The sequence below is a fragment of the Oncorhynchus kisutch genome, linkage group LG30 (assembly GCF_002021735.2).
Source record: "Oncorhynchus kisutch isolate 150728-3 linkage group LG30, Okis_V2, whole genome shotgun sequence".
NCBI lineage: Eukaryota > Metazoa > Chordata > Actinopteri > Salmoniformes > Salmonidae > Oncorhynchus > Oncorhynchus kisutch.
Window position 1 is genome coordinate 27,521,936 of NC_034203.2, and position 27,304 is coordinate 27,549,239.

The 27,304-nt window shown below is 40.8% G+C and overlaps 1 protein-coding gene across 1 annotated transcript in view; it reads left to right on the forward strand.

Annotated features, from left to right (window-relative positions):
- The window catches only part of LOC109874718 (ankyrin repeat domain-containing protein 13C-like), a 29,420-nt gene extending 2,271 nt beyond the window's left edge, over positions 1 to 27,149 (forward strand). Inside the window, exons 3-13 of the mRNA XM_031810415.1 lie at positions 819 to 923; positions 11,353 to 11,438; positions 12,729 to 12,774; positions 18,717 to 18,783; positions 18,915 to 19,059; positions 19,366 to 19,497; positions 22,276 to 22,437; positions 22,582 to 22,661; positions 22,834 to 22,932; positions 23,246 to 23,346; positions 25,543 to 27,149. Of these exons, the coding sequence (XP_031666275.1) occupies positions 819 to 923; positions 11,353 to 11,438; positions 12,729 to 12,774; positions 18,717 to 18,783; positions 18,915 to 19,059; positions 19,366 to 19,497; positions 22,276 to 22,437; positions 22,582 to 22,661; positions 22,834 to 22,932; positions 23,246 to 23,346; positions 25,543 to 25,673 (1,154 nt within the window). The 3' untranslated portion in view covers positions 25,674 to 27,149. The remainder of the gene's footprint in view (positions 1 to 818; positions 924 to 11,352; positions 11,439 to 12,728; positions 12,775 to 18,716; positions 18,784 to 18,914; positions 19,060 to 19,365; positions 19,498 to 22,275; positions 22,438 to 22,581; positions 22,662 to 22,833; positions 22,933 to 23,245; positions 23,347 to 25,542) is intronic.
- The last annotated feature ends 155 nt before the right edge of the window (positions 27,150 to 27,304 follow it).

Below are 27,304 nucleotides of genomic sequence, written 5' to 3' on the forward strand. Positions count from 1 at the left end.
CATTTGGAGCAGACTCACTTGTACTACTTTCCTCTAAACTACTACATGACACCAGAGTTTGACAGGATTTTTTGGCCCATACTCTCATCTCTGGCCTAATGCCACATTCAAAACAACTGGGAACTCTGAAATCTACGACTTAAATGTGTTCAAGACAACTAGGAGCTAGGGAAAAAACAAGCTCCGACTGGGGAAAAATGTGTTTGAATGGTCATCCAACTCGGAATTTCAAGTCGGATACTCTGGCATCTTTTTAGAGGTCTGACCTGAAGATCACTGACGTCATGATTTGACCTATTTTTTTCTGAGTTCCCAGTTAGCTCGAAAGCACCATAAGCCTAAGACCAGGAAATGACACAGAAGATGTGCCATGTTGCAGGGCATTATGCCCCACCTCTGGCATGTCTCCAAGTCATCCTACCAGCCATGTTTTTTGCCATTCACATAACATAATCAACATGTTCTCCAGCTCTCCTCTAGTAAATCCTCCATGTGGAGTTCTTCTGGGTTAAATTCCCGTCCTTCTGTACTGAGATCATCCTGTCTGATCTCTGCAGACTGCAGTGTGTTACATAGTCTAGTAGTCTCATAGTAGTGGCTGGTCCCATATCGAACGCCCTTCGGGTCAGTAGACGTCTTGTTACTTGACCCAATATACTGTTATCGTCATTAACTACAGAAATTAGTATTTCATGTCCAAGTATAAAGACCATGGAGACAGGTGATTGACTTAGATTTGAAAACAAAAACAATTCATCTAAAAGTAGCTTGATGATGTTTGATCAATTGTGATGTTTGTGTGTTTGTTTGTGCTGCAGAGTGTGCCCTCCTACTCCTGGCCCATAATGCCCCTGTGAAGGTGAAGAATGCCCAGGGCTGGAGCCCCCTGGCAGAGGCCATCAGCTATGGAGACCGACAGATGAGTAAGGATCTGGGGTATTTTCTATCCAAAGCAGTGTTCCTCAACCTTTTTTATATCGGGACCGGTAAACTATGATTCCTCTTGTCAGGGAGAGACAAGCTATGGTTTTATACGGTATTATACAACGGAAGGGTCAAATCCTGAATGGTTAAAACCGCATTCCAGACGGTTTTATTCCACATGTTGCCACCGGCTAACTCTATGACTTTAAAATGCCTATTTACTCTGTTCCATCTGACTTCATAATCCGTTGTCTCATCAGCCCAACCAAGCAACTTATAAACTTGATCTCCACTATAAAAAGCATCTAGACATTATTTAATGTTTCTTTTAGACTAACATTTAGTTTTCAACAGTGGAGATTTGAATAAACCTTGCTCTCTGTGTCTCTGACATTTGCAACATTGTTTCAATATTCAAATTCAATCTCATGCTGTCCCATAGTAATGAATGTGTCGTGAGTCAGGATGAGACAGGCAGGCAGCGTTTCTGTTCCAGGAATTTAATTCCTCTATGTTTTAACACCCAATTAAAATTAAACACTCTGTCAATTCATAAGGATTTGTATGACCCTTATTTTATAAAAATGGACAGAGCCCAGTCTTAAAGTCAAATAGCAGCTTTTATTCACGAGAGTACTGAACACAATACAGTTTACCACAGGTTATAAACTGAAAATGACGTCATTCGTTCCAGTACCAACCCGTCTCTTCTCCCACCCTGGTACAAAGGCAGTATCTCAAACCTTCCCACATCGTCTCCCTACCAATTTAATATAATTTATGGTCGAGCCAAGGTCTTCTTGTGTAGATAAGCATTCTAGCCAGTCTGAAGATTTAGTTCATTCATTTCTACCAAGGAACAGACAGTCATTGTTCTAATTCTTGATTATATTTACACACATTATATTCAGTACTAGGATTAAGAAAGAAAATTCATACATATACAGTAACATAATAGTATTCTGATTAGTACATATACAGTAACATAATAGTATTCTGATTAGTATATATACAGTAACATAATAGTATTCTGATTAGTCAGTCCTGATTGAAATGTATACATAATTAGTCATTATTGATAAAAATTCCCTTAACAGTTTCTCAGCCAGTTTATTTATATATATATATATATATATATATATATATATATATATATATATATATTGTCAATTGAAAAAAGTTCAAACAGAACGCTGATAATCTTTCCAGCTTCAGTTTGAAGTGATTGTCTAACTGTAGTTGTGTTGTTGGCTAGCTCCTCTGAACAACATTGTCCTTACGATTTGAGCACATTTTCTATGCCAGGCGAAATCATGCCTCATCAGCTCATTGTTATGGATGTATCCAAATAAATATCACTAGAAAACAGTTTATGCAAATGCAGCTACTTTGCTGTTATTCTGGCTGCACTTTTTGACGTGACTAAGTTCGCTGTAGTTGGTTAGCTAGCAAGTAAGGGATAAAAACATTGTCAGACAGTATGGCAATTGAACATTTAGAACGAACGTCCATAGATACAGAACAAATAGACTCAACGACTCTAGCAACCCTAGATTTGTGTCAGGACTATATCTTGTTGAAGGATGAAATACTATGAATACATTTAATTTAAATAACGTTTTTAATGAAAATATGTCAATCATTATTTGAATATGTTGCTAATCCATTGTATAAAAGGGGTAATGCCTCAAAGCTGGTGTTTGGAGGATATATTGCCAATATCTCCTCCAAACAAAACATGCAACAATTTTTATATTTTACTGAGTTACATTTCATATTAGGAAATCAGTCATTTGAAATAAATTCATTAGGCCCTAATCTATGGATTTCACATGAATGGGAATACAGATATGAATCTGGTCACAGATGCCTTTAAAAAAAAAAGTTGGGCCTTTGATCAGGCTGTTGATTGTGGAATATTGTCCTACTTCTCAATGTCTTTGCGAAATCCTGGATATTGGTGGGAACTGGAACATGGTGTCGTACACGTCGATCCAGAGTATACCAAACATTTTCAATGTGTGACATGTCTGGTGAGTTTGCAGGCCATGGAAAAACTGGGACATTTCCGGCTTCCAGGAATTAGTGTACAGATCCTTGCGACATTGGGCTGTGCATTATCATGCTGAAACATAGAGTGATGTTTGGCGGATGAATGAGCCTCAGGATGTCGTTATGGTATCTCTGTGCGTTCAAATTTCCATCAATAAAATGCAATTGTGTTCGTTGTCTGTAGCTTATGCCTGCCCATACCATAACCACACCACCACCATGGGGCAGTCTGTTCACAATGTTGACATCAGCAAACCGCTCGCCCACACGACGCCATACACACTGTCTGCCATCTGCCTGGTACAGTTAAAACCGGAAATCATCTGTGAAGAGCACACTTCTCCAGTGTGCCAGTGGCCATCAAAGGTGAGCTTTTTCCCTCTGAAGTCGGTTACGACGTCAAGACCCTGGTGAGAACGACGAGCACGCAGGTGAGCTTCCCTGAGAAGGTTTCTGACAGCTTTTGCAGAATTTTTTTCTGTTGCGCAAACCCACAGTTTCATCAGCTGTCTGGGTGGCTGATGTGAAGTCAATGTGAAGTCCTGGGCTGCCGTGGTTACACGTGGTCTGCGGTTGTGAGGTCGGTTGGACGTACTGCCAAATACTCTACAACGATGTTGGAGGCGAGAAATTAACATTCAATTCACTGGCAACAGCTCTGGTGGACAATTGCACACTCCGTCAACGTGAGACTTCTGTGGCATTGCGTTGTGTGACAAAACTGCACATTTTAGAGAGGCCTTTTATTGTCCCCAGCACAAGGTGCACCTGTGTAATGATCATGCTGTTTAATCAGTTCTTGATATGCCACACCTGCCAGGTGGATGTATTATTTTGGTGTAGGAGAAATGCTCAGTAACAGGGGTGTTAACAAATTTGTGCACAAAATTTGAGAGAAATAAGCTTGTGCTCATGAAACATGGGACCAACACTTTACATGTTATGTTTTTGTTGCATATAGGGATGGAACACCACTGTTCAATTATATCTGAGTTCTTTATATAGATTTGTGTTTATCCTGTATTTGAATGGATTCAGGTTCCCTCATGTAAATAGCCTAAAACGTTTGCAATGTTATAAAAAGCGAAGTAAGGAGAATTTTTAAAAATTTTACAGAAATTTGGCTATATATTGACATCACTTTCATATATGTGCAATCGATAGACCTACCTAGTATTAAGCCATTAGACTACATCTGAGCCACTTCAATATTTGTATCTATTAGGCCTATATGCTACTATTACCTGAATGCTCAATGGTCAATGGAAATGTGGCTTAACTTGTAGCCTAGGCTACTTAATGTTTATTTAATTGTAGAATATCTGTTGGCATTCTTTATTCTCAATTTCTACCTGCCATAGGCTACAATTCATGATTTGTTGAGCAATTCCGAAAACCATTGTCATTATATCCTATTTTTAGGTCACGTTGATATAGCGAAGGTGGCAATGAGTGACTTTAATTCTTTTTCACAGTTGACACAAACTGAAGAAATGCAGAATGTACATAATCCAACATTGCATACACAATACACTTAAAATACATAACACATGGCAAACCTAATTATACATTATACAAATACATAATAGGCTACAGAACCTTTTTTCTTTTGATGGGGAAACATACTGTAAAAAATATACAGTGCCAGTCAAAAGTTTAGACACACCTACTCATTCAAGGGGCTTTCTTTATTTTTTTACACTGTAGAATAATTGTGAAGACATCAACTATAAAATAACACATATGGAATCATGTAGTAACCAAAAAAGTGTTAAACAAATATATTTATTATTTGAGATTCTTCAAAGTAGCCACCCTTTGCCTTGATGATAGCTTTGCACACTCTTGGCATTCTGTCAACCAGCTTCACCTGGAATGCTTTCCCAAAAGTATTGATGATATGCTGAGCACATGTTGGCTGCTTTTTCTTCACTCTGCTGTCCAACTCATCCCGAACCATCTCAGTTGGGTTGAGATCGGGTCATCTGATGCAGCACTCCACCACACTCCTTCTTGGTCAAATAGTTCATACACAGCCTGGAGGTGTGTTTTGGGTCATTGTCTTGGTGAAAAACAAATTATAGTCCCACTAAGCACAAACCAGATTGGATTGCTTATCACTGCAGAATGCTGTGATAGCCATGCTGGTTAAGTGTCACCAGAAAATAACCAAATTTGGACTCATCAGACCAAAGGACAGATTTCCACCGGTCTGATTTCATATTTCTTAGCCCAAGCAGGTCTCTTCTTATTGGTGTCCTGTAGTAGTGATTTCTTTGCAGCAATTTGACCACAAAGGCCTGATTTCTAAATAGTCTCCTCTGAACAGTTGATGTTGATGTCTGTTACTTGAATCCTGAAGCATTTATTTGGGCTGCAATTTCTAAGGTTGGTAACTCTAATGAACTTATCCTCTGCAGCAGAGGTAATTTATCCTGTATTTAACAAGGTAAGTCAGTTAAGAACAAATTCTTATTTTCAATGACGGCCTAGGAACAGTGGGTTATAACTGCCTGTTCAGGGGCAGAACGACAGATTTGTACCTTTTCAGCTCGGGGGTTTGAACTTGGAACCTTCTGATTACTAGTCCAACGCTCTAACCACTAGGCTACCCTGCCGCCCCAATTCCGGCTCTTCCTTTCCTGTGGCGGTCCTCATGAGTCAGTTTCATCATAGCGCTTGATGGTTTTTGCAACTGCACTTGAATAATCTTTCAAAGTTCTTTTAAATGTTCCTTATTGACTGACCTTCATGTCTTAAAGTAATGATCAACTGTCGTTTCTTTGCTTATTTGAGCTGTTCTTGCCATATTATGGACTTGGTCTTTTACCAAATAGGGCTGTCTTCTGTATACCACCCCTACCTTGTCACAACACAACTAATTTGTTCAAACGCATTAAGAAGGAAAGAAATTCCACAATTGAACTTTTAACAAGTCACACCTGTTAATTGAAATGAGGTGATTACCTGAAGAAGCTGGTTGAGAGAATGCCAAGAGTGTGCAAAGGGTTGCTACTGAAGAATCTCAAATAAACAATATATTAAGATATGTTTCACACTTTTTTGGTTACTGCATGATTCCTTGTGTTTTTTTCATAGTTCGATGTCTTCAATATTATTCTACAATGTAGAAAAGAGTAAAAATTATGTTTAGCATCACAGGAAAATGTTCCAATTCATGCACTTATGGTCATCCCTACTGCCTCTGATCTTGTGGACTCACTAAACACATGCTTCATTTGTAATTGATGTCTGAGTGTTGGAATGTGCCCCTGGCGATCAGTGAATGAATAAATAAATAATGAAACTGTGTCATTTTATTTGCTTAAAATAAGCAATTTGAAATGATTTATACTTTTGATACATAATCCTCTTAAGGATTAGCCCCTTTTTTTCAAATTTCGCCTATAATATCATACCCAAATCTAACGGCCTGTAGCTCAGGCCCTGAAGCAAGGTTCTACATATTCTTAATACCATTTGAAAGGAAACAATTTGAAGTTTATGGAAATGTGAAAGGAATGTAGGAGAATATAACACAATAGATCTGATAAAAGATTATACAAAGAAAAAACAAACCGTTCTTTTGTATTTTTTGTACCGTCTTTGAAGTGCAGGAGAAAGGCCATAATGTATTACTCCAGCCCAGGTGCAATTTAGATTTTGGCCCCTAGATGGCACCAGTGTATGTGCACAGTTTTAGACTGATCCAATTAACTATTGTATTTCTGTTCAAAAGTTTGTATCAAGACTGCCCAAATGTGCCCAATTTGTTTATTAATAACTTTTCATGTTCAAAATTGTGCACTCTCCTCAAACAATAGCATGGTATTCTTTCACTGTAATAGCTACTGTAAATTGGAAAGTGCAGTTAGATTAACAAGACTTTAAGCTTTCTGACAATATCAGATATGTCTATGTCCTGGGAAATGTTCATGTTACTTACAACCTCATGCTCGCATTAGCCTACGTTAACTCAACCATCCCGTGGAAGGGACACCGATCCCAAAGAAGTTTTAAGTATATTTAAAACCAAATATTTTTAGACTTACTCAAGTAGTATTTTCGCGGTAGACTCTCACTTTTAAGTTAGTTATTTTCAATTAAGGCATCGTTACTCTTTTACTCAATTGGGTACTTTTTCCACCACTGGTAATGACACAGTTACGTTTCACTTTGTAACGGGTATACTGCATGGTGTTTAGGGACATGGTTTTGACGTCTTTGGTTATCTTTATGATGCGTCATTCAAACACATATAAGCCTAAATTAAAACCGGGTCCTGTTAGGCTGTAGACTGACCGATTGCTCTCTGGTGCTGTTTTGGGGTTGGGTTGTAGGCTGGTCCAGCTAGCCAGCCAAAGCCATGCTGGGGATTTTCTCTGCACGCTCGGTCTGCATCCAGACGTCCTGGAACCCAGCCTGGCCCAGGGCTTAGTGTGACTGAAGGGGCACTGAGCAGCTCTACAGCTGGCTGGCTCCCTGGCTCTCTGTTCACTTTAATGCCCATGCTTCTAATGCATTTAACACAGCACTGTAAACTAGAGGTCTTAATATAGGTTACATTTTATTTGTGTTGATTATGTGGATTTGTTAGGAATGCTAGTTAAGTGAAGAGTCTGTTTTTTGATATGGTGAGAGTATCGTAGAGGGATGAATGGGCTTCACTAGCTCGCCCAGTTTTTTTCTGTTTAATGCCTTGTTAGCAAAAAAAATCGAACTGCATAATATAAAATACTATTATCAATAGGCTAGTTTATAAAACATTCCATGCAAGTAATTGTGTAGGTTAGGCAAAACATATATACATTTTTTTATATTAGTGGGGCAAAAAAGTATTTAGTCAGCCACCAATTGTGCAAGTTCTCCCACTTAAAAAGTTGAGAGAGGCCTGTCATTTTCATCATAGGGACACTTCAACTATGACAGACAAAATGAGAAAAAAAATCCAGAAAATCACATTGTAGGATTTTTACTGAATTTATTTGCAAATTATGGTGGAAAATAAGTATTTGGTCAATAACAAAGGTTTATCTCAATACTTTGTTATATACCCTTTGTTGGCAATGACAGAGGTCAAACATTTTCTGTAAGTCTTCACAAGGTTTTCACACACTGTTGCTGGTATTTTGGCCCATTCCTCCATGCAGATCTCCTCTAGAGCAGTGATGTTTTGGGGCTGTTGCTGGGCAACACGGACTTTCAACTCCCTCCAAAGATTTTCGATGGGGTTGAGATCTGGAGACTGGCTAGGCCACTCCAGGACCTTGAAATGCTTCTTACGAAGCCACTCCTTCATTTCCCGGGCGGTGTGTTTGGGATCATTGTCATGCTGAAAGACCCAGCCACATTTCATCTTCAATGCCCTTGCTGATGGAAGGAGGTTTTCACTCAATACATGGCCCCATTCATTCTTCCTTTACACGGATCAGTCGTCCTGGTCCCTTTGCAGAAAAACAGCCCCAAAGCATGATGTTTCCACCCCCATGCTTCACAGTAGGTATGGTGTTCTTTGGATGCAACTCAGCATTCTTTGTCCTCCAAACACGACGAGTTGAGTTTTTACCAAAAAGTTATATTTTGGTTTGATCGGACCATATAATATTCTCCCAATCTTCTTCTGGATCATCCAAATGCTCTCTAGCAAACTTGGACATTTGCAAATTATGGTGGAAAATAAGGATCTGCAGAGAAGAATGGGAGAAACTCCCCAAATAAAGGTGTGCCAAGAATGTAGCGTCATACCCAAGAAGACTCAAGGTTGTAATCGCTGCCAAACGTGCTTCAACAAACTACCGAGTAAAGGGTCTGAATACTTATGTGAATGTGATATTTCCGTTTTATAATTTTTAAAAATAAATTAGCTAAAATGTCTAAAAAACAGTTTTTGCTTTGTCATTATGGGGTATTGTGTGTAGATTGATGCGGGGGAAAAAACTATTTAATCAGTTTTAGAATAAGGCTGTAACCTAACAAAATGTGGAAAAATTCAAGGACTCTGAATACTTCCCGAAGGCACAGTATGACGAATAAACCTTTCAACTTTTCATTTTACCACTAGTAGTACTGCCACAGTCACTGGCTAGAGTTTGGCTGCCTTTGCGTGTCCTTGGTGTACTGTGTGGATGGAGCCACGCTGCTGTCTCCTCCCTGCCCACTGCGATCTGACCTTCCCATGCCTGACCTCTGTCCCGAGTCTGCCAAAGCATCCCTACTGCAGGACTGAAGACGCATACTAATACATGTTGGGATGACAGGGTCATAGCTCTAACCTGGTCCACATATAACAGGGAATTTAATTGAAGGGAAATAAAGATTTGTAATATATTTTGATATACAGTGGGGCAAAAAAGTATTTAGTCAGCCACCAATGGTGCAAGTTCTCCCACTTAAAAAGATGAGAGAGGCCTGTCATTTTCATCATAGGTACACTTCAACTATGACAGACAAAATGATTTTTTTAAATCCAGAAAATCATATTGTAAGATTTTCTAATGAATTTATTTGCAAATTATGGTGGAAAATAAGTATTTGGTCAATAACAAAAGTTTATGTCAATACTTTGTTATATACCCTTTGTTGGCAATGACAGAGGTCAAACGTTTTCTGTAAGTCTGTAGGTTTTCACACACTGTTGCTGATATTTTAGCCCATTCCTCCATGCAGATCTCCTCTAGAGCAGTGATGTTTTGGGGCTGTTGCTGGGCAACACGGACTTTCAACTCCCTCCAAAGATTTTCTATGGGGTTGAGATCTGGAGACTGGCTAGGCCACTCCAGGACCTTGCAATGCTTCTTACGAAGCCACTCCTTCGTTGCCCGGGCGGTGTGTTTGGGATCATTGTCATGCTGAAAGACCCAGCCACGTTTCATCTTCAATGCCCTTGCTGATGGAAGGAGGTTTTCCCTCAAAATCTCACGATACATGGCCCCATTCATTCTTCCTTTACACGGATCAGTCGTCCTGGTCCCTTTGCAGAAAAACAGCCCCAAAGCATGATGTTTCCACCCCCATGCTTCACAGAAGGTATGGTGTTCTTTGGATGCAACTCAGCAATCTTTGTCCTCCAAACACGACGATTTGAGTTTTTACCAAAAAGTTATATTTTGGTTTCATCTGACCATATAACATTCTCCCAATCTTCTTCTGGATCATCCAAATGCTCTCTAGCGAACTTCAGACGGGCCTGGACATGTACTGGCTTAAGCAGGGGGACACGTTTGGCACTGCAGGATTTGAGTCCCTGGCGGCGTAGTGTGTTACTGATGGTAGGCTTTGTTACTTTGGTCCCAGCTCTCTGCAGGTCATTCACTAGGTCCCCCCGTGTGGTTCTGCGATTTTTGCTCACTGTTCTTGTGATCATTTTGACCCCACGGGGTGAGATCTTGCGTGGAGCCCCAGATCGAGGGAGATTATCAGTGGTCTTGTATGTCTTCCATTTCCTAATAATTGCTCCCACAGTTGATTTCTTCAAACCAAGCTGCTTACCTATTGCAGATTCAGTCTTCCCAGCCTGGTGCAGGTCTACAATTTTGTTTCTGGTGTCCGTTGACAGCTCTTTGGTCTTGGCCATAGTGGAGTTTGGAGTGTGACTGTTTGAGGTTGTGGACAGGTGTCTTTTATACTGATAACAAGTTCAAACAGGTGCCATTAATACAGGTAACGAGTGGAGGACAGAGGAGCCTCTTAAAGAAGAAGTTACAGATCTGTGAGAGCCAGAAATCTTGCTTATTTGTAGGTGACCAAATACTTATTTTCCACCATTTCTTTTGCAAATAAATTCATTAAAAATCCTACAATGTGATTTTCTGCATTTTTTCTCTCTCATTTTGTCTGTCATAGTTGAAGTGTACCTATGCTGAAAATGACAGGCCTCTCTCATCTTTTTAAGTGGGAGAACTTGCACAATTGGTGGCTGACTAAATACTTTTTTGCCCCACTGTATTCTATTGTCAAAATTGACTACAAAGTGTAAATAGGATAACTTTGGTTTTAAAGTCAGAGTAGTATCAGGCAAAACCCCATTGGATTACTGTTACAGTATATCACTTGGTTGAATGATTTATCATTCTGTCATTGACTGGCTGGGTATCTCCCTTTTCTTCTCTGGCTCAGACCTCTCACTGTCATTGAAGCGTGGGTTTACAAAGCTCGTCTTCTTTCACTTTTAGGTTTAGTGTTGTGTAACGCTTTTGAAAGTTGCTTTTTGCAAGATCATCTGCCCTTGTAATCCCTTCTGCTGTGTGTGTGGTCTCAGGGTAGAAACTTGCACATATAGAATATCTAGGCTATGGAAAATATTGGCTTTGTCTTGTATGGTGTTGTATAGCAGTGCCTTGCTATGGCTTTGTTGTGATCTCCTTCTCCCATCGTCAGTCACAGCCATACTGCGAAAGCTGAAGCAGCAGTCCAGAGAGAGTGTGGCGGACAAGAGGCCCAAGCTGCTGAGAGCGCTGAAGGAGGTGAGGCTTTGACAGCCAACTGGGCTAGCCTACTACAGCATACATAATGTATGGCGTGCACAGATCCTTTGTCAAAGTATTTGAACTGCGCTTAATTTATTTTTGCCAGTAGAGTGGAATAAATTGAATATTTCCAAAACTATTTTACATACAATTGGGTCCGATATTATTGACCCCCTTGATAAAGATGAGCAATAACGACTGTATAAAATAAATAATACAAATACCTAACTATATTGTATGCTCCAAACAATTGAGAAATTGTATTATTTTATACTAATACAATTGCTCAGAGAAAGAGATTTTGTTTAACAAGTAATAATTTTTTCTCTCAAAAAGGTAGAGGTCAGAATGATTGACACCTCAAAGATTCTGACAAATAAAGTTCAGTATTAGTATTTGGTCCCATATTCCTATAGCACACAGTGACTACATCAAGCTTGTGACTCTACAAACATGTTGGATGCATTTGCTGTTAGTTTTGTCAAAGATCATACTGCCAAGACATGCTAATCTCCCCTGTTATTGGTAATGGTGAGAGGTTAGCATGTCTTGGGGGCAGGATCTTTGACCCTCTAACTTTCTCACTCATCATTATTCATTCATCATTATCTATAATCATGGTAGCATCCACATTAATGTAGAATTGTTTAGAAACATATTCTATTCTTATTTACAATTAAGGTGGCTCCAAAATGACACTGCATTATTTACCATTCATTTCTGTTGGGCACCAAATAATCGTATACACAACCAAAACAAACTGCAAATGAATCCATGAAGTCATTTTGTGCTTGGAATATGGGACCAAATACTTTACTTTTGGCAACTTTATTTATAATAATCTTTATGGGTGTCAATCATTTTGACCCCTACCTTTTTGAGGTAAAAAAAGATTACTTGTTAAACAAAATCTCTTTCTCTCAGCAATTTTTTTATGATAAAATAATATATATATATATATTTTTTGCATACAAAATATCTCTATCTGTATGATTTATTTCATAAATTAATAATTGGTCATCTTTATTTAGGGTGTCAGTAATTTCAGTTTGTTTGTTCCATAGCTAGTAGTAGTATCAGTTCACTATCTGTCCATACCTTTCTTTAATATTTCTCTCCAACCTCAGCATCTGTCCATAATAACAGCACCAACATACATTTTCCCCTTTTTAAAATGTTTTTAACAATTTACAGCTATAAAGGAACTTATTTGTGCATTTTGTTTGACAGTGTGTGGCTTGCATGACAATATAATAATGTACAACGTTTTTTTTTAAATCTTCATAGCTTGGTGACTTCTACTTTGAGCTTCACTGGGACTTTCAAAGTTGGGGTGAGTTGCCGCTACATGATATGCAATACATTAAAATAAGCTGCATCGAGCCAACATTTCCTTTCACACACTCTATTCATTGTTATTCTTAGTGCAGGACACCTTCGCCAGGTAGTTTCATTCTCCAATCTAATTAGCCTGTATTTAAAAATACAAATAATAAATACAAATGGTCTGTTACCGTTCTATCTTGGCTGTGAGTGTGGTGTGTTAATTGCTTAGAGGGTTTGTGGTGCTCTTTCGGCTCAGGGATTTGTTAAAGAGATTGTTCGGGATTTTGTTTTTTTGTGTCTCTGCGTGCAATATGAAAGAAGTTAGTGGTAGTTTTGCGAGCCAATGATTCGTGGGGGGGAGGGGGGGAGACTGTGGGAGGGGTCTCGAATTGTTGAAGGACAGCTATTGGAGAACTGTGGGGGGATCTTGGAGGGTTCGTGTTCTGGTTCGCGTTTTTTGGCCTGGTGGGAGATCTGTCAACGTGCCCTTGAGCATTGCATTGACCCTGGATGCTTCTGTGTGTCACTATGAATGGGAGTCTGTTGGATGACTGGCATGATGTAGTTGTTGAGCGGCTTCACTACAAGTATATTGTATGTTTTGGATAGTCAATAAAAAAATAAGTAAAAAAAAATAAGTTTGAGGTAGTTTTGCGAGCCAATGCTAACTGGCACTAGCTTAGCATAGGGGTTTATATTCGGGGGCCCCCCTTCCAGCATTGGGGAATATCCGGCACCTCCCCCGCACGTTCCACGTATATTTCTATGGGCACAAGCACTGTTCATGACACAAACTGTTCACACCCCTCTTGTTAGTGGAGAGAATTTTGCAGGTTTAAAGTTTATTTCCTGCCATTCTACACATTTGTCATGGGGTGCAAGGAACAATTTTGCAGTTTTAAAGCTAATTTTCATGCAATTCTATACATTTTGCCATGCCTAATGTGTATTCATGTAATATTTCAGTGACAAAAGGCACAACAGAACACTGTACTGTCTACACTCGGTTTGTTGTTTATATAAAAATTGTTTCCTTAAATAGATTCTAATCAGAGCTAAAGTTTTGTTGCTAAGGATTCCATGACGCGGTTAGCCTTTACGACTGGGACTGCAAGTTTGTGTTACATTTTTTTGCATGGATTCCGCGAGTGCTAGCTGGCTGTACTACAGACACCTGTCGTCGTCGTGGGAAAGACTCATTGTTATCTTTTTGTAAAACAACTGGTTGCAGTAAAGAGCCAACCTGGATACTAAGGAGATCCTGAGGGAAATCGACGAGTACCAACAGCTTTACGCTATGGAGGAACAACATACTCCCTCACAAAATAACTTTAACCTGACAAAACAAAGAAAAACAGATTTATCTACAGACACGGATGATTTACATGCCGTTGAAGTAGAGGCTAGTGCTCTGTCTGGAATCCATGCAGCGCTGGAAAATTGTGTGAGTAGGTAGCAGGGCTGAGGGGGAGTTTGGAGTTCAGCCAGAGTGAAATTCTCACGGTCCAAGGAGAAAACAAGGCACTCACAGCCAAGGTAAAAATCCACGATTCCTACATGGATTGTCTACTCGGGGAAAACAGGGTGATGACGAAGTCAGTACTAGACATACAAAGTCATAGCATGCGTGAAAATCTTTTTTTTTTCTGGGATTCCTGAGGACGCATCCAATAATCCAGAGGGCGCGAGACCAAGGGTCCCCGACCGATCATCCGATCATCACAATATTTGAACACTACCAACAAAAGGAGCTAATCACAAGCAGGGGAAGGGAGCTTAAAAGGACCAAATTCAGTCTCAATGACCAATTTCCAAGAGAGATAAACGAACATCGTAAGAGACTGTATTCGGTACAAAGGCAACAAAGGGAGAAGGGTAAGTGTGCCTTTCTCATTGTGGACAAAGTCTTTATAGATGAACAGCTATTCCGAGACAGCTCCATAACACCATGGCTGTACTAAATTCTACAGGGACTTCAGGTTACAAAAAAAGAAAGTATGGGAACTGTTAAAACATTAGAAATAGTGGATATTTGGAGACTAAAAAACCCGACCTAGTGAGATAAACATGGAGGAAACTTAATCAAGCTAGTCGTCTTGACTACTTTCTTGTCTGTTTCTCTCTTGCATCAAAGGTCAAAAAAGTTTTAATAAGAGATAGAATGCGATGGGATCATCATCTAATTGGCATTCACTTAACTTATAGATTTTCCACGTGGACATTGGAAATTTAATCAAAGTTTACTGGAGGACAACTTATTTTTAACTAAGACAAAATCATTTATAACTGAATTTTTCCAGTATAATATAGGTTCAGCAAATCCCCTTATTGTTTGGGATACCTTTAAATGTACCTTGGGTGGGTTGAAATTATTAAATATAAAAGCACTAAACCTCTCTCTAAAAGCTTCACTTATCCAAAAGTTTTACTTGAACCCTAAACGGTTCTCAAGTAGATTACTAAGAAAAGTTCATCCGTTGTTTAAAAATGGCCTTTTTGCCTTTGCAGTTTGCCATGTCTCATTTTCGATTAATTGAAAATGATACTTTGAAAAGATTATCTCTCTTTCAAACAAGCATTGCAGAGCTGGCTACAATTTCAAATTCATCCCTCTGAAAAGATAGAACAAATATTACAACAAATATTATGGCTGAACTCGAATGTGCTGGTTGATAAAATACCTGTATTTATAGAAAAGATGTTTGAAAGGGTGTTTTGTTCTTAAACGATATTGTAAATTGGAATGGTAGCTTTATGTCCTTCGTGGAGTTATCAGAATTGTACGGGAAGGTCTGCTCGTTCAAAGAGTACAACCAATTGATTACAGCATTACCCCAAAAAGGGAGGAGGCAGGTGGCAGCGGGAGGAGGTAGGGAACTGGTCTGTAAAGGATCAAAACTGACAGAGAAATAAAAATAGCATAAATAGAAAAGTATACCAGTTTCATTTGAGGACCATAATGTTGACAACTGTGCCTTACAGATTGCAAAATAGTTGGGAAGAGATTTTTGATGTACCAATTCCATGGTACAGGGTGTATGAGTTGATATATAAAACAACGCAAGATTCAAGACCGAGCTTTTCAGCTAAAATTATTATATAGAATTATAAAAAAAATTCTTGTGAATTTTTACACATTTTTCTCCCCAATTTCGTGGTATCCAATTGTTTTAGTAGCTACTATCTTGTCTCATCGCTATAACTCCCGTACGGGCTCGGGAGAGACGAAGGTTGAAAGTCATGCGTCCTCTGATACACAACCCAACCAAGCCTCACTGCTTCTTAACACAGCGCGCATCCAACCCGGAAGCCAGCCGCACCAATGTGTTGGAGGAAACACCGTGCACCTGGCAACCTTGGTTAGCGCGCACTGCGCCCGGCCCGCCACAGAAGTTGCTGGTGCGCGATGAGACAAGGACATTCCTACCGGCTAAGCCCTCCATAACCGGGACGACGCTAGGCCAATAGTGCGTCGCCCCACGGACCTCCCGGTCGCGGCTGGTTACGACAGAGCCTGGGCACGAACCCAGAGTCTCTGATGGCACAGCTGGCGCTGCAGTACAGCGCCCTTAACCACTCGGGAGGCCTATATAGAATTCTTAGTGTAAGACATACATACAAATATATACAGTTGGCATTGCTGTTATGATTTTTGTTGTCCTTGATGTCCTTTTTTTTTTTGCTGTTTTCTTGTCTTTTTTGGCAAGTCGGTTTGGACATCTACTTTGTGCATGACACAAGTCATTAGTCCAACAATTGTTTACAGACATATTATTTCACTTATAATTCATTGTATCACAATTCCAGTGGGTCAGAAGTTAACATACATAAGTTGACTGTGGCTTTAAACAGCTTGGAAAATTTCAGAAAATTAGTTCAAGCTTCTGATAGACTAATTTACATAATTTGAGTCAATTGGAGGTGTACATGTGGATGTATTTCAAGGCCTACTGTCAAACTCAGTGCCTCTTTGCTTGACATCATGGGAAAATCAAAAGAAATCAGCCAAGACCTCAGAAAAAAATGTGTAGACCTCAACAAGTCTGGTTCATCCTTGGGAGCAATTTCCAAACGACTGAAGGTACCACGTTCATCTGTACAAACAATAGTATGCAAGTATAAACACCATGGGACCACACAGCCGCCATACCGCTCAGGAAGGAGACGCATTCTGTCTCCTAGAGATTAACGTACTTTGGTGTGAAAAGTGCAAATCAATCCCAGAATAACAGCAAAGGATCTTGTGAAGATGCTGGAGGAAACAGGTACAAAAGTATCTATATCCACAGTAAAACGAGTCCTATATCGACATAACCTGAAAGACCACTCAGCATGGAAAAAGAAACTGCTCCAAAACCGGCCAGACTACGGTTTGCAACTGCACATGGGGACAAAGATTGTACTTTTTGGAGAGATGTCTGATGAAACAAAAATAGAACTGTTTGGCCATAATGACCATCATTATGTTTGGAGGGAAAAGGGGGAGGCTTCCAAGCCGAAGAATACCATCCCAACCGTGAAGTACGGGGGTGGCAGCATCATGTTGTGGGGGTGCTTTGCTGCAGGAGAGGCTGGTGCACAAAATAGATGGCATCATGAGGTAGGAAAATTATGTGGATATATTGAAGCAACATCTCAAGACATCAGTCAGGATGTTAAAGCTTGGTCACAAATGAGTCTTCCAAATGGACAATGACCCCAAGCATACTCACTTTTAATGACTTCTGTAACCGTAAAAGCCTTGGTATCATGCATGTTAACATTAGAAGCCTCCTCCCTAAGTTTGTTTTATTCACTGCTTTAGCACACTCTGCCAACCCAGATGTTCTAGTCGTGTCTGAATCCTGGCTAGTTAAAGCTTGGTCGCAAAATGTCTTCCAAATAGATAATGACCCCAAGCATACTTCCAAAGTTGTGGCAAAATGGCTTAAGGACAACAAAGTCAAGGTATTGGAGTGGCCATCACAAAGCCCTGACCTCAATCGTATATAGAACATTTGTGGGCAGAACTGAAAAAGCGTGTGCGAGCAGGGAGGCCTACAAACCTGAGTCAGTTACACCAGCTGTGTCAAGAGGAATGGGACAAAATTCACCCAACTTATTGTGGGAAGCTTGTGGAAGGCTACCAAAAACCTTTGACCCAAGTTAAACCATTTAAATATATTCAAATACTAATTGAGTGTATGTAAACTTCTGACCCACTGGGAATATGATGGAAGAAATAAAAGCTGAAATAAATAATTCTCGCTACTATTATTCTGACATTTCACATTCTTAAAATAAAGTGGTGATCCTAACTGACCTAAGACAGGGAATTTTTACTAGGATTAAATGTCAGGAATTGAGTTAAAATTTATTTGGCTAAGGGTATGTAAACTTCCGACTGCAACTGTATATGGCCTAAAAAAACTAAATATAAAATTAGTAGCTGACATGGGCTAGTTGATCTGGACATTTCTGACAAGGTATGCAATGACTAACGTGACAAGAGGAACTGACGATGCACTAACCAGTTTCGATATTGCACCACGAACTTTCTACTATTACAACTTTCAGGATTAAGTTTAAAGCCAGACTGAGTTCCTTTCAAAAATAAAAGTAAAAATTGAGGGGGGGCTGACCCCCACTGCTGACCCTTCGGGGAGGGCCCCACAGTTTGGGGACCACTGGCCTAGTGCAACGACTGGAAGTCTAGCTGTACCTGAAGACTTCATCTTTGCCCTAAGCTAGTTAGCATTGGCTGGTGAAACTACTTCTAACTTCATCATACTGGATACAGAGACACAACAATTGTATCCACGAGTTCATCTGACTCTGGGGAAGTAGATAACTATCCCTTTCATTTATATACCACATAATGATACCAAATATTATCTCTGCAGTTTATCTTAATGAATCCTATCCGTTAACTACTGTTGATTATTACATTTTATTTCTCGTGTCTCATAGTGCCCTTGCTCTCCCGTATTTTGCCATCTGATAACTGCAAGATCTACAAGCAGGGGATCAACATCAGGTAAGGCATCACATACACATTTGACACAGACGCCAGCTACAAGTTGTGAGGATTATAGCTGGCGTGTGCAACGACTCATCTCCCAGAGTTAACCCATTACACTCTTTCTCCTTCTCTTTCTCCTTTGACAGACTGGACACAACTCTGATAGACTTCTCAGATATGAAGTGTCAGAGAGGAGACCTCAGCTTCATCTTTAACGGAGATGCTCCGCCCTCCAAGTCCTTCTATGTCCTGGACAATGAGCAGAAGGTGTACCAGCGGATACACCACGAGGTGATCTATATGGTTTGGTACCATGTCCTCCAAACCACCCAACCTCACATGAATGTGATCTATATGGTCTGGTACCATGTTCTCCAAGTCACCCAACCTTACACGAATGTTTGTATTGCCCTGGCAAAGGTTGATTGATTGAAAGCTCAGCTATTGTTACAATGGATCATATTTTTTTTCTTCTGGAATCTAATGTGTGTGGAAGTTCTCTTTTCACCATGTCACCCATAAAGATAATGGGACCTATTGAATTCTGTGATGTCATTATGATGATGATTATGACGACTGCCTGATGTGTCCCTGCAGGAGTCTGAGATGGAAACTGAGGAGGAGGTGGACATCCTGATGAGCAGTGATGTCTATTCTGCCACCCTGTCCACCAAGTCTATCACCTTCTCCCGCAGTCAGATCGGCTGGCTCTTCAGGGAGGACAAGACGGTAAGCACCCCTCCCGGTCCTGTTCAGTAGGCAATTTATTTTGTTGAAACACAGCAGAATGTGGGGAGGGGTGCAGGGGTCACTGGAATATAGAGGGAATAATACAATTGGTCTTTGATCTTAAGCTGTGTTTATTTAACTAGGCAAGTCAGTTAAGAACAAATTCTTATTTACAATGACGGCCTACCATAAGGCAAAAGGCCTCCTGCGGGGACGGGAGCTGGGATTAAAAATAAATATATATTTAGGACAAAACACACATCATGACAAGAGAGACAACACAATGCTACATAAAGAGAGACCTAAGACAACAACATAGCAAGGCAGCAACACATGACAACACAGCATGGTAGCAGAACATGACAACAACATGGTAGCAACACCACATGGCAGCAGCACATGGTAGTAGCACATAACATGGTACACACATTATTGGGCACAGACAACAGCACAAAGGGCAAGAAGGTAGAGACAACAATACATCACGCAAATCAGCCAAAACTGTCAGTAAGAGTGTCCATGATTGAGTCTTTGAATGAAGAGATTGAGATAAAACTGTCCAGTTTGAGTGTTTGTTGCAGCTCGTTCCAGTCGCTAACTGCAGCAAACTGAAAAGACGAGCGACCCAGGGATGTGTGTGCTTTGGGGACCTTTAACAGAATGTGACTGGCAGAACGGGTGTTGTATGTGGAGGATGAGGGCTGTAGTAGGTATCTCAGATAGGGGGGAGTGAGACCTAAGAGGGTTTTATAAATAAGCATCAACCAGTGGGTCTTGCAACAGGTGTACAGAGATCACCAGTTTATAGAGGAGTATAGAGTGCAGTGATGTGTCCTATAAGGAGCATTGGTGGCAAATCTGATGGCCGAATGGTAAAGAACAAGAACGCTCGAGAGCGGCTAAATGATCTCAACCTGCTGATCTATAAATGATGTCCCCGTAATCTAGCATGGGTAGGATGATCATCTGAATCATGGTTAGTTTGGCAGCTGGGGTGGAAGAGGAGCGATTACAATAGAGGAAACCAAATATAGATTTAACTTTAGCCTGCAGCTTTGAAATGTGCTGAGAGAAGGACAGTGTACTGTCTAGCCATACTCCCAAGTAATTGTATGAGGTGACTACCTCAAGCTCTAAACCCTCAGAGGTAGTAATCACACCTGTGGGGAGAGGGGCATTCTTCTTACCAAACCACATTACCTTTGTTTTGGTGGTGTTCAGAACAAGGTTAAGGGTAGAGAAAGCTTGTTGGACACTAAGAAAGCTTTGTTGTAGAGCATTTAAAACAAAATCTGGGGAGGGGCCAGCTGAGTATAAGACTGTATCATCTGCATATAAATGGATGAGAGCGCTTTCTATTGCCTGAGCTATGTTGTTGATGTCAATTGAGAAGAGCGTGGGGCCTAGGATTGAGCCTTGGGTTACTCCCTTGATGACAGGCAGTGGCTGAGACAGCAGGTGTTCTGACTTTATGCACTACACTCTTTGAGAGAGGTAGTTCACAAACCAGGCCAAAGACCCCTCAGAGACACCAATACTCCTTAGCCGTCCCACAAGAAGGGAATGGTCTACCGTATCAAAAGCTTTGGCCAAGTCAATAAAAATAGCAGCACAATATTGCTTAGAATCAAGGGCAATGGTGACACCATTGAGGACCTTTAAGGTTGCAGTGACACATCCATAACCTGAGTGGAAACCATATTGCATATCAGGGTGATTACTATAGACATCAAGAAAGCCAGTCAGTTGATTTTTCCAACACTTTTGAGGGCAAAATAGAAATAGGCCCAGAACAGTTAGGATCAGCTTGGTCTACCCCTTTAATTACAGGATGAACCGTGGCTGCCTTCTAAGCAATGGGAACCCCCCCCCCAGAGAGGAGAGACAGGTTAAAAAAGGTCAGAGATAGGCTTTACGATGATAGGGGCAGCAACCTTAAAGAAGAAAGGACCTAAACAATCTGACCCAGATGGTTATTTGGGGTCAAGTTTAAGCAGCTCCTTTTAGCACCTCTGACTCAGTGACCGCTTGCAGGGAGAAACTGTGTAGCGGGGCAGGGGAAAAGGAGGGAGGAGCATTGGGGCTAGTTGCATTAGAAGGGGTGGGAGAGGAGGCATGGCTGAGTCAAATAGGAATCCTGACTTAATGAAGTGGTGAATGAAGAGCTCAGCTATGTGTTTCTTGTCAGTAACAACCACATCAACATTAAGGGACATGGGCAGCTGTGAGGAGGAGGGTTTTTTCTCCGGGTCTTTAACCGTTTTCCAGAACTTCTTGGGGTTAGACCCACAGAGAGAGAACTGCTCCTTACAGTAACTCACTTTGGCCTTTCGTATAGCCTGAGTGCACTTATTTCTCATTTACCGGAACGATAGCCAGTCAGCCTGACTATGCGTGTGCCGAGCCTTTCGCCAAATGCAATTCTTGAGGTGGAGTAACTCTGCAAAATCACGGTCGAACCAGGGGCTGAACCTGTTTTTAATTCTCATTTTCAATATCACTGAAAACATTTGTTTAAAAGTCCAAGCATCTTCGACAGAGGGGATCAAGCTGATTCCATACCATTTAACAGAGGCCAGTTCGTGAAGGAAGGCTTGCTCATTAAAGTTTTTTAGCAAGCGTCTATGACAAATCAGGAGAGGTCGTTTCACTGAGCAGCCATTATGAACACAGGCTGTACAACAGTGATCACTGTATGTACTGTATAGGGAATAGGGTGTCATTAATAATGCAGCCACCAGTGTTCATTATGCATCTGGCTTGTGTCTGTCCCTGCAGGAGAGAGTTGGTAACTTCCTGGCTGACTTCTACTCTGTGAATGGCCTGGTGCTGGAGTCCAGGAAACGGCGGGAGCATCTGAGTGAGGAGGACGTCCTGAGGAACAAGGCCATCATGGAGAGTCTGAGCAAAGGAGGGAACCTGGTGGAGCAGAACTATGAGGTGAGGGAGGGACTTGGATGGAGGGAGGGAGGCGTTGGGTCTTTAGTCTCTTCTTCAGTAGTGGGTCTGGTTTTGGTGCACATAATATGGATATGTGGTTATGATGCATACATGTGGTGATCTTCCTCTCTGTCTTTCCCTCAGCCTCAGAGAAGGCTGTCCCTCACGGCTCCAGACCCTAACACTATCTCCTGGGAGGAGTACATTTCTGCAGAGCACGGAAAGTAAGCCCTGCTTTATTCCTTTTAAAAAAGGTCACAGACGACACTACTGTCCGGATTAATATCAAGCCACTGTTTATTATTGAGTTATTTCATCATTGGCTTACTATTAAATCTCCAAACGTATACGCCAATGGTGCTGACTTAGCGTGTTTGTGTGTGTGTTCATCCCCAGGGCACCTCATCTTGGGAGAGAGCTTGTGTGTAAGGAGAGCAAGAAGAACTTCAAAGCGACCGTAGCCATGAGCCAGGACTTCCCTCTGGGCATTGGGTCGTGAGTAGAATCCCTCCTCTTATTGGCTAGTGGTCCTTCATCAGTCTCACCACTGACTTTAGTGCATTTGGAAACCTCCATGTATTTATAGTTATTGTGCACACAGATTCTGATTAAATGTATATTAGGCGGATGCAGATCGCCTATTCAGAAAAGTTCTTGTCTAGCAAATGCTTTTGGAAGGCCTCTTGATTTTAGGTACATTTGAAGTTCGATTGAAAAGGATCTAGGCTAGTAATGTACTGTTAGAATAATGCATACATCAATTCAAAATAAGTGTTTGGCACTGACCCTTTTTTCTGTCCTCTTCCAGGTTACTGAATGTGTTGGAGGTCATAGCCCCATTCAAACATTTCAACAAACTAAGAGAATTTGTTCAAATGAAGCTTCCTCCTGGGTTTCCAGTCAAGCTTGGTATGAATATATTGTACACTGAACTAAAATATAAATGCAACATATAAAGTGTTGGTCCCATGTTTCATGAGCTGAAATAAAATATCCCTGAAATTTTTCATAAGCACAAAAAGTTTATTTCTCTCAGATTTTGGGCACAAATTTATTTACATCCCTGTTAGTGAGCATTTCTCTTTTGCCAAGATAATCCCATCCACCTGACAGGTGCGGCATATCAAGAAGCTGATTAAACAACATGATCATTACACAGGTACACCTTGTACTGGTAACAGTAAAAGGCCAGTCTAAAATGTGCAGTTTTATCACACAACACAAAGCAACAGATGTCTCAAGTTGAGGGAGCGTGCAACTGGCATGTTGACTGCAAGAATTTCCACCAGAGCTGCTGCCAGATATTTTAATGTTAATTTCTCTACCATAAGCCCTTCTCCAGGCCGACAGGTAGCCTAGTGGTTAGAGCGTTGGGCCAGTAACCGAAAGGTTGCTGGATCGAATCCCCAAGCTGACAAGGTACAAAATTTGCCGTTCTACCCCTGAGCCCACTGTTCCACCGGGTGCCGAAGACGTGGATGTCTATTAATGCAGCCTGCCGCACCTCTCTGATTCAGAGGAGTTGGGTTAAATGCGGAAAACACATTTCAGTTGAAGGCATTCCGTTATACAACTGACAAGGTATTCCCCTTTCCCAACATCATTTTGGAGAATTTGGCAGTACGTCCAACCGTCCTCACAACCGCAGACCAGAGCGATTGCTGATGTCAACGTTGTGAACAGAGTGCCCCATGGTGGCGGTGGGGTTATGGTATGGACAGGCAAAAGCTACGGACAATGAACACAATTGCATTTTATGGATGGCAATTTGAATGCACAGGGATGCCGTGACGAGATCCTGAGGCCCATTGTTGTGCCATTCATCCACCGCCATCACCTCATGTTAGCATGATAATGCACAGGCCCGTGTCGCAAGGATCTGTACATAGTTCCTGGAAGCTGAACATGTCCCAGTTCTCCCATGGCCTGCATACTCACCAGACATGTCAACCATTGAGCATGTTTCGGATGTTCTGGATCAATGTGTACTATAGCATGTTACAGATCCCGCCAATATCCAACTTCACACGGCCATTGAAGAGGAGTGGGACAACATTCCACAGGCCACAATCAACAGCCTGATCAACTCTATGCGAAGGAGATGTGTCGAGCTGCATGAAGCCAATGGTGGTCACACCAGATACTGACTGGTTTTCTGATCCAAGCCCCCTACTTTTTTTTATTTTTTTTAAGTCTGTGACCATCAGATGCATATCTGTCTTCCCAGTCATGTGAAATCTATAGATTAGTGCCTAATGACTTTATTTCAATTGACTGATTTCCTTATATGATCTGTAACTCAGAAAAATCTTAGAAATTGTTTCATGTTGCGTTTATATTTTTGTTCAGTATACATTGCACTTGGAAAGTATTCAGACCCCTTGACTTTTTCCACATTTTGTTACATTACAGCCTTAATTCTAAAATGTATATTTTTTTAACCTTTATTTACATCAGTATTCAGACCCTTTGTTATGAGACTTGAAATTGAGCTCAGGTGCGTCCTGTTTCCATTGATCATCCTTGAGATGTTTCTACAACTTGATTCTTACAAGACACTTCCTGGCCGCCCGGCCAATCTGAGCAATCGGGAGATAAGGGCCTTGGTCAGGGACGCTCCCCATCCAACCTGTTCAGAGCCTGAGAAGATCTGCAGAGAAGAATTGGAGGAACTCCCCAAATACAGGTGTGCCAAGCGTGTAGCATCATACCCAAGAATACTCACGGCTGTAGTTGCAGCCAAAGGTGCTTCAACAAAGTAAAAGAGTAAAAGATCTGAACGCTTATGTACATGTGATATTTCAGTTTTTAATTTTGAACAAATTTGCAAACATTTCTGTGAATCTGTTTTTGCTTTATCGTTATAGGGTATTTTGTGTCGATCGATGAGGATTTTATTTTATTTTAATCCATTGTAGAAAAGGCTGTAACGTAACAAAATGTGGAAAAAGTCAATGGGTCTGAATACTTTCCGAATGCCCTGTATGTTATGTGGCCACATGGCTGATTTTATTTATAAGTTAAAATAAAATTAAATATTGTAAAATTATGAAGAAACTGACATATTAAACGCCGGAAACAATCCCTCCTATTTTTGTGTTCCAGACATCCCTGTGTTCCCCACTATCACAGCGACAGTCACCTTCCAAGAGTTTCGCTACGATGACTTTGAGGAGTCCATCTTCTCCATCCCAGTGGACTACAAGGAGGACCCCAGTCGCTTCCCTGACCTCTGACCTGGTTGTCATAGCAAGCAGAGGTGCCCCCGTCCCACCCGCTCGGAAACTGACAAACAGCCTCTACCTACCTACATTATTAAAAGGAAAATAACCAACTTAAGTTGAGACAAAATTAGAATGTGCCATCTTATTGTTTGATGTCTGTCTGTGTGTTCTGATGGAAAAAAAGGGAATGATCTCTTGGCCCTGAGTGTTCATTTTGTAGATATTTCCTCATAGCAAACCAATGCAAACAGGACTCGCATTGCACCACAACCATGTTCATATGTGTAGCAATAACAGCACATGGTCCCCCAAAAATATTTGATATCATCTGCTTAACAACTTCATTAACCTACTACATGATCACTGCTCTGAAAAGTTATGGAGTTGACTGTGACATCTTCAACGTGCACTTCTCAAGGTTTGGCACTCACTGCATCTAGCATCTGCCCTTTGGAGACTACCCTTTTCTTATAAACTAAGTGTTTGAAAAATGGAGATGTCATAACTGAACTGAGCATAAGTTTTTCATATTTAAATGATGTAGATTATATAGGCCTAGTAAAAAGGGGCAACACTGTGTAGCAATACATTTTCAATACATAAGAATGTTATTTTTAAACCTGCTGGTTTAAACAGCATTCTTACACAGATCAATACCCAAGCCTTTCGCTCGCTCGCTCTCAGGATGCAAACACCTGTATTTTCAGGTTAGCTCATCTATCTTACCTCCTGGCTATCACCGTCTGTTTCAAGTGATCGTGTGAATTTGGGGCTCTGTTCAATCCGTAGCGCTGAAGATCCGCTTTATAGTGCGATTGACAATTATAGCCAATTTTCCTGTGGTCGCAGAGACTGCATTCACGGTAAATGCTGTGTCGGCTCAATTGGAAATTACCTTTACATTTTAATGCAGATATTCCGTGATATGGATTGAATCCAGCCCTTAATGTGTTTTGTGTGTGAGAGAGGACTGTTGTACTGTACTTTAAAGGTGTGTGTGTGAGGGAACCCAGATGGGGTTTCAGGAAAGCTGTTCTAGTTTGATACTGCACTGACATTAAGTACATTTTATTGCATGCCATGTTGACCCAATTGGATTACTTATGTCCTCGATTGTATATTTCCTACACACTTGTTATAACTGCTGCCATCTCACTATCTTTTCAAATTGTTCAGGAAGACCAACTTCTACCATATAAATATTGTAACCACACTAAAACCCTTTGGTCAAATGCTGACCTGGTGCTTTTAGGTGCTTTTACCACAAGATGATTTCCTGTCCGTAGTACACTCTACATTACATTTCAATGAGAGCTTATACAGTTGGACTATCAACCTGTAAAATCCATATGGTTTTTGAAATTAGATATGACCAGCAGTAGGTAACAGTTTGGGTCATAAGAATGTGTATCTGGCTTGAGCCTACTGGTATTTAGAAATGTATTGCAGCATTTCCCATTCCTTTAAATAAATCACCAGCATCATGTCTCTGCACTGCAGTGTTCCATTGTTTGCCATGGGGCAGAGAGAACATTTGACAGTTTTAAAGATAGAATTGCAGGAAACTACATTCTAATGTTGTGTTCTTATGCTATCTGAGTAACTCAAAACATAAAAACAACGTGGGCCCCATGCCATATTTT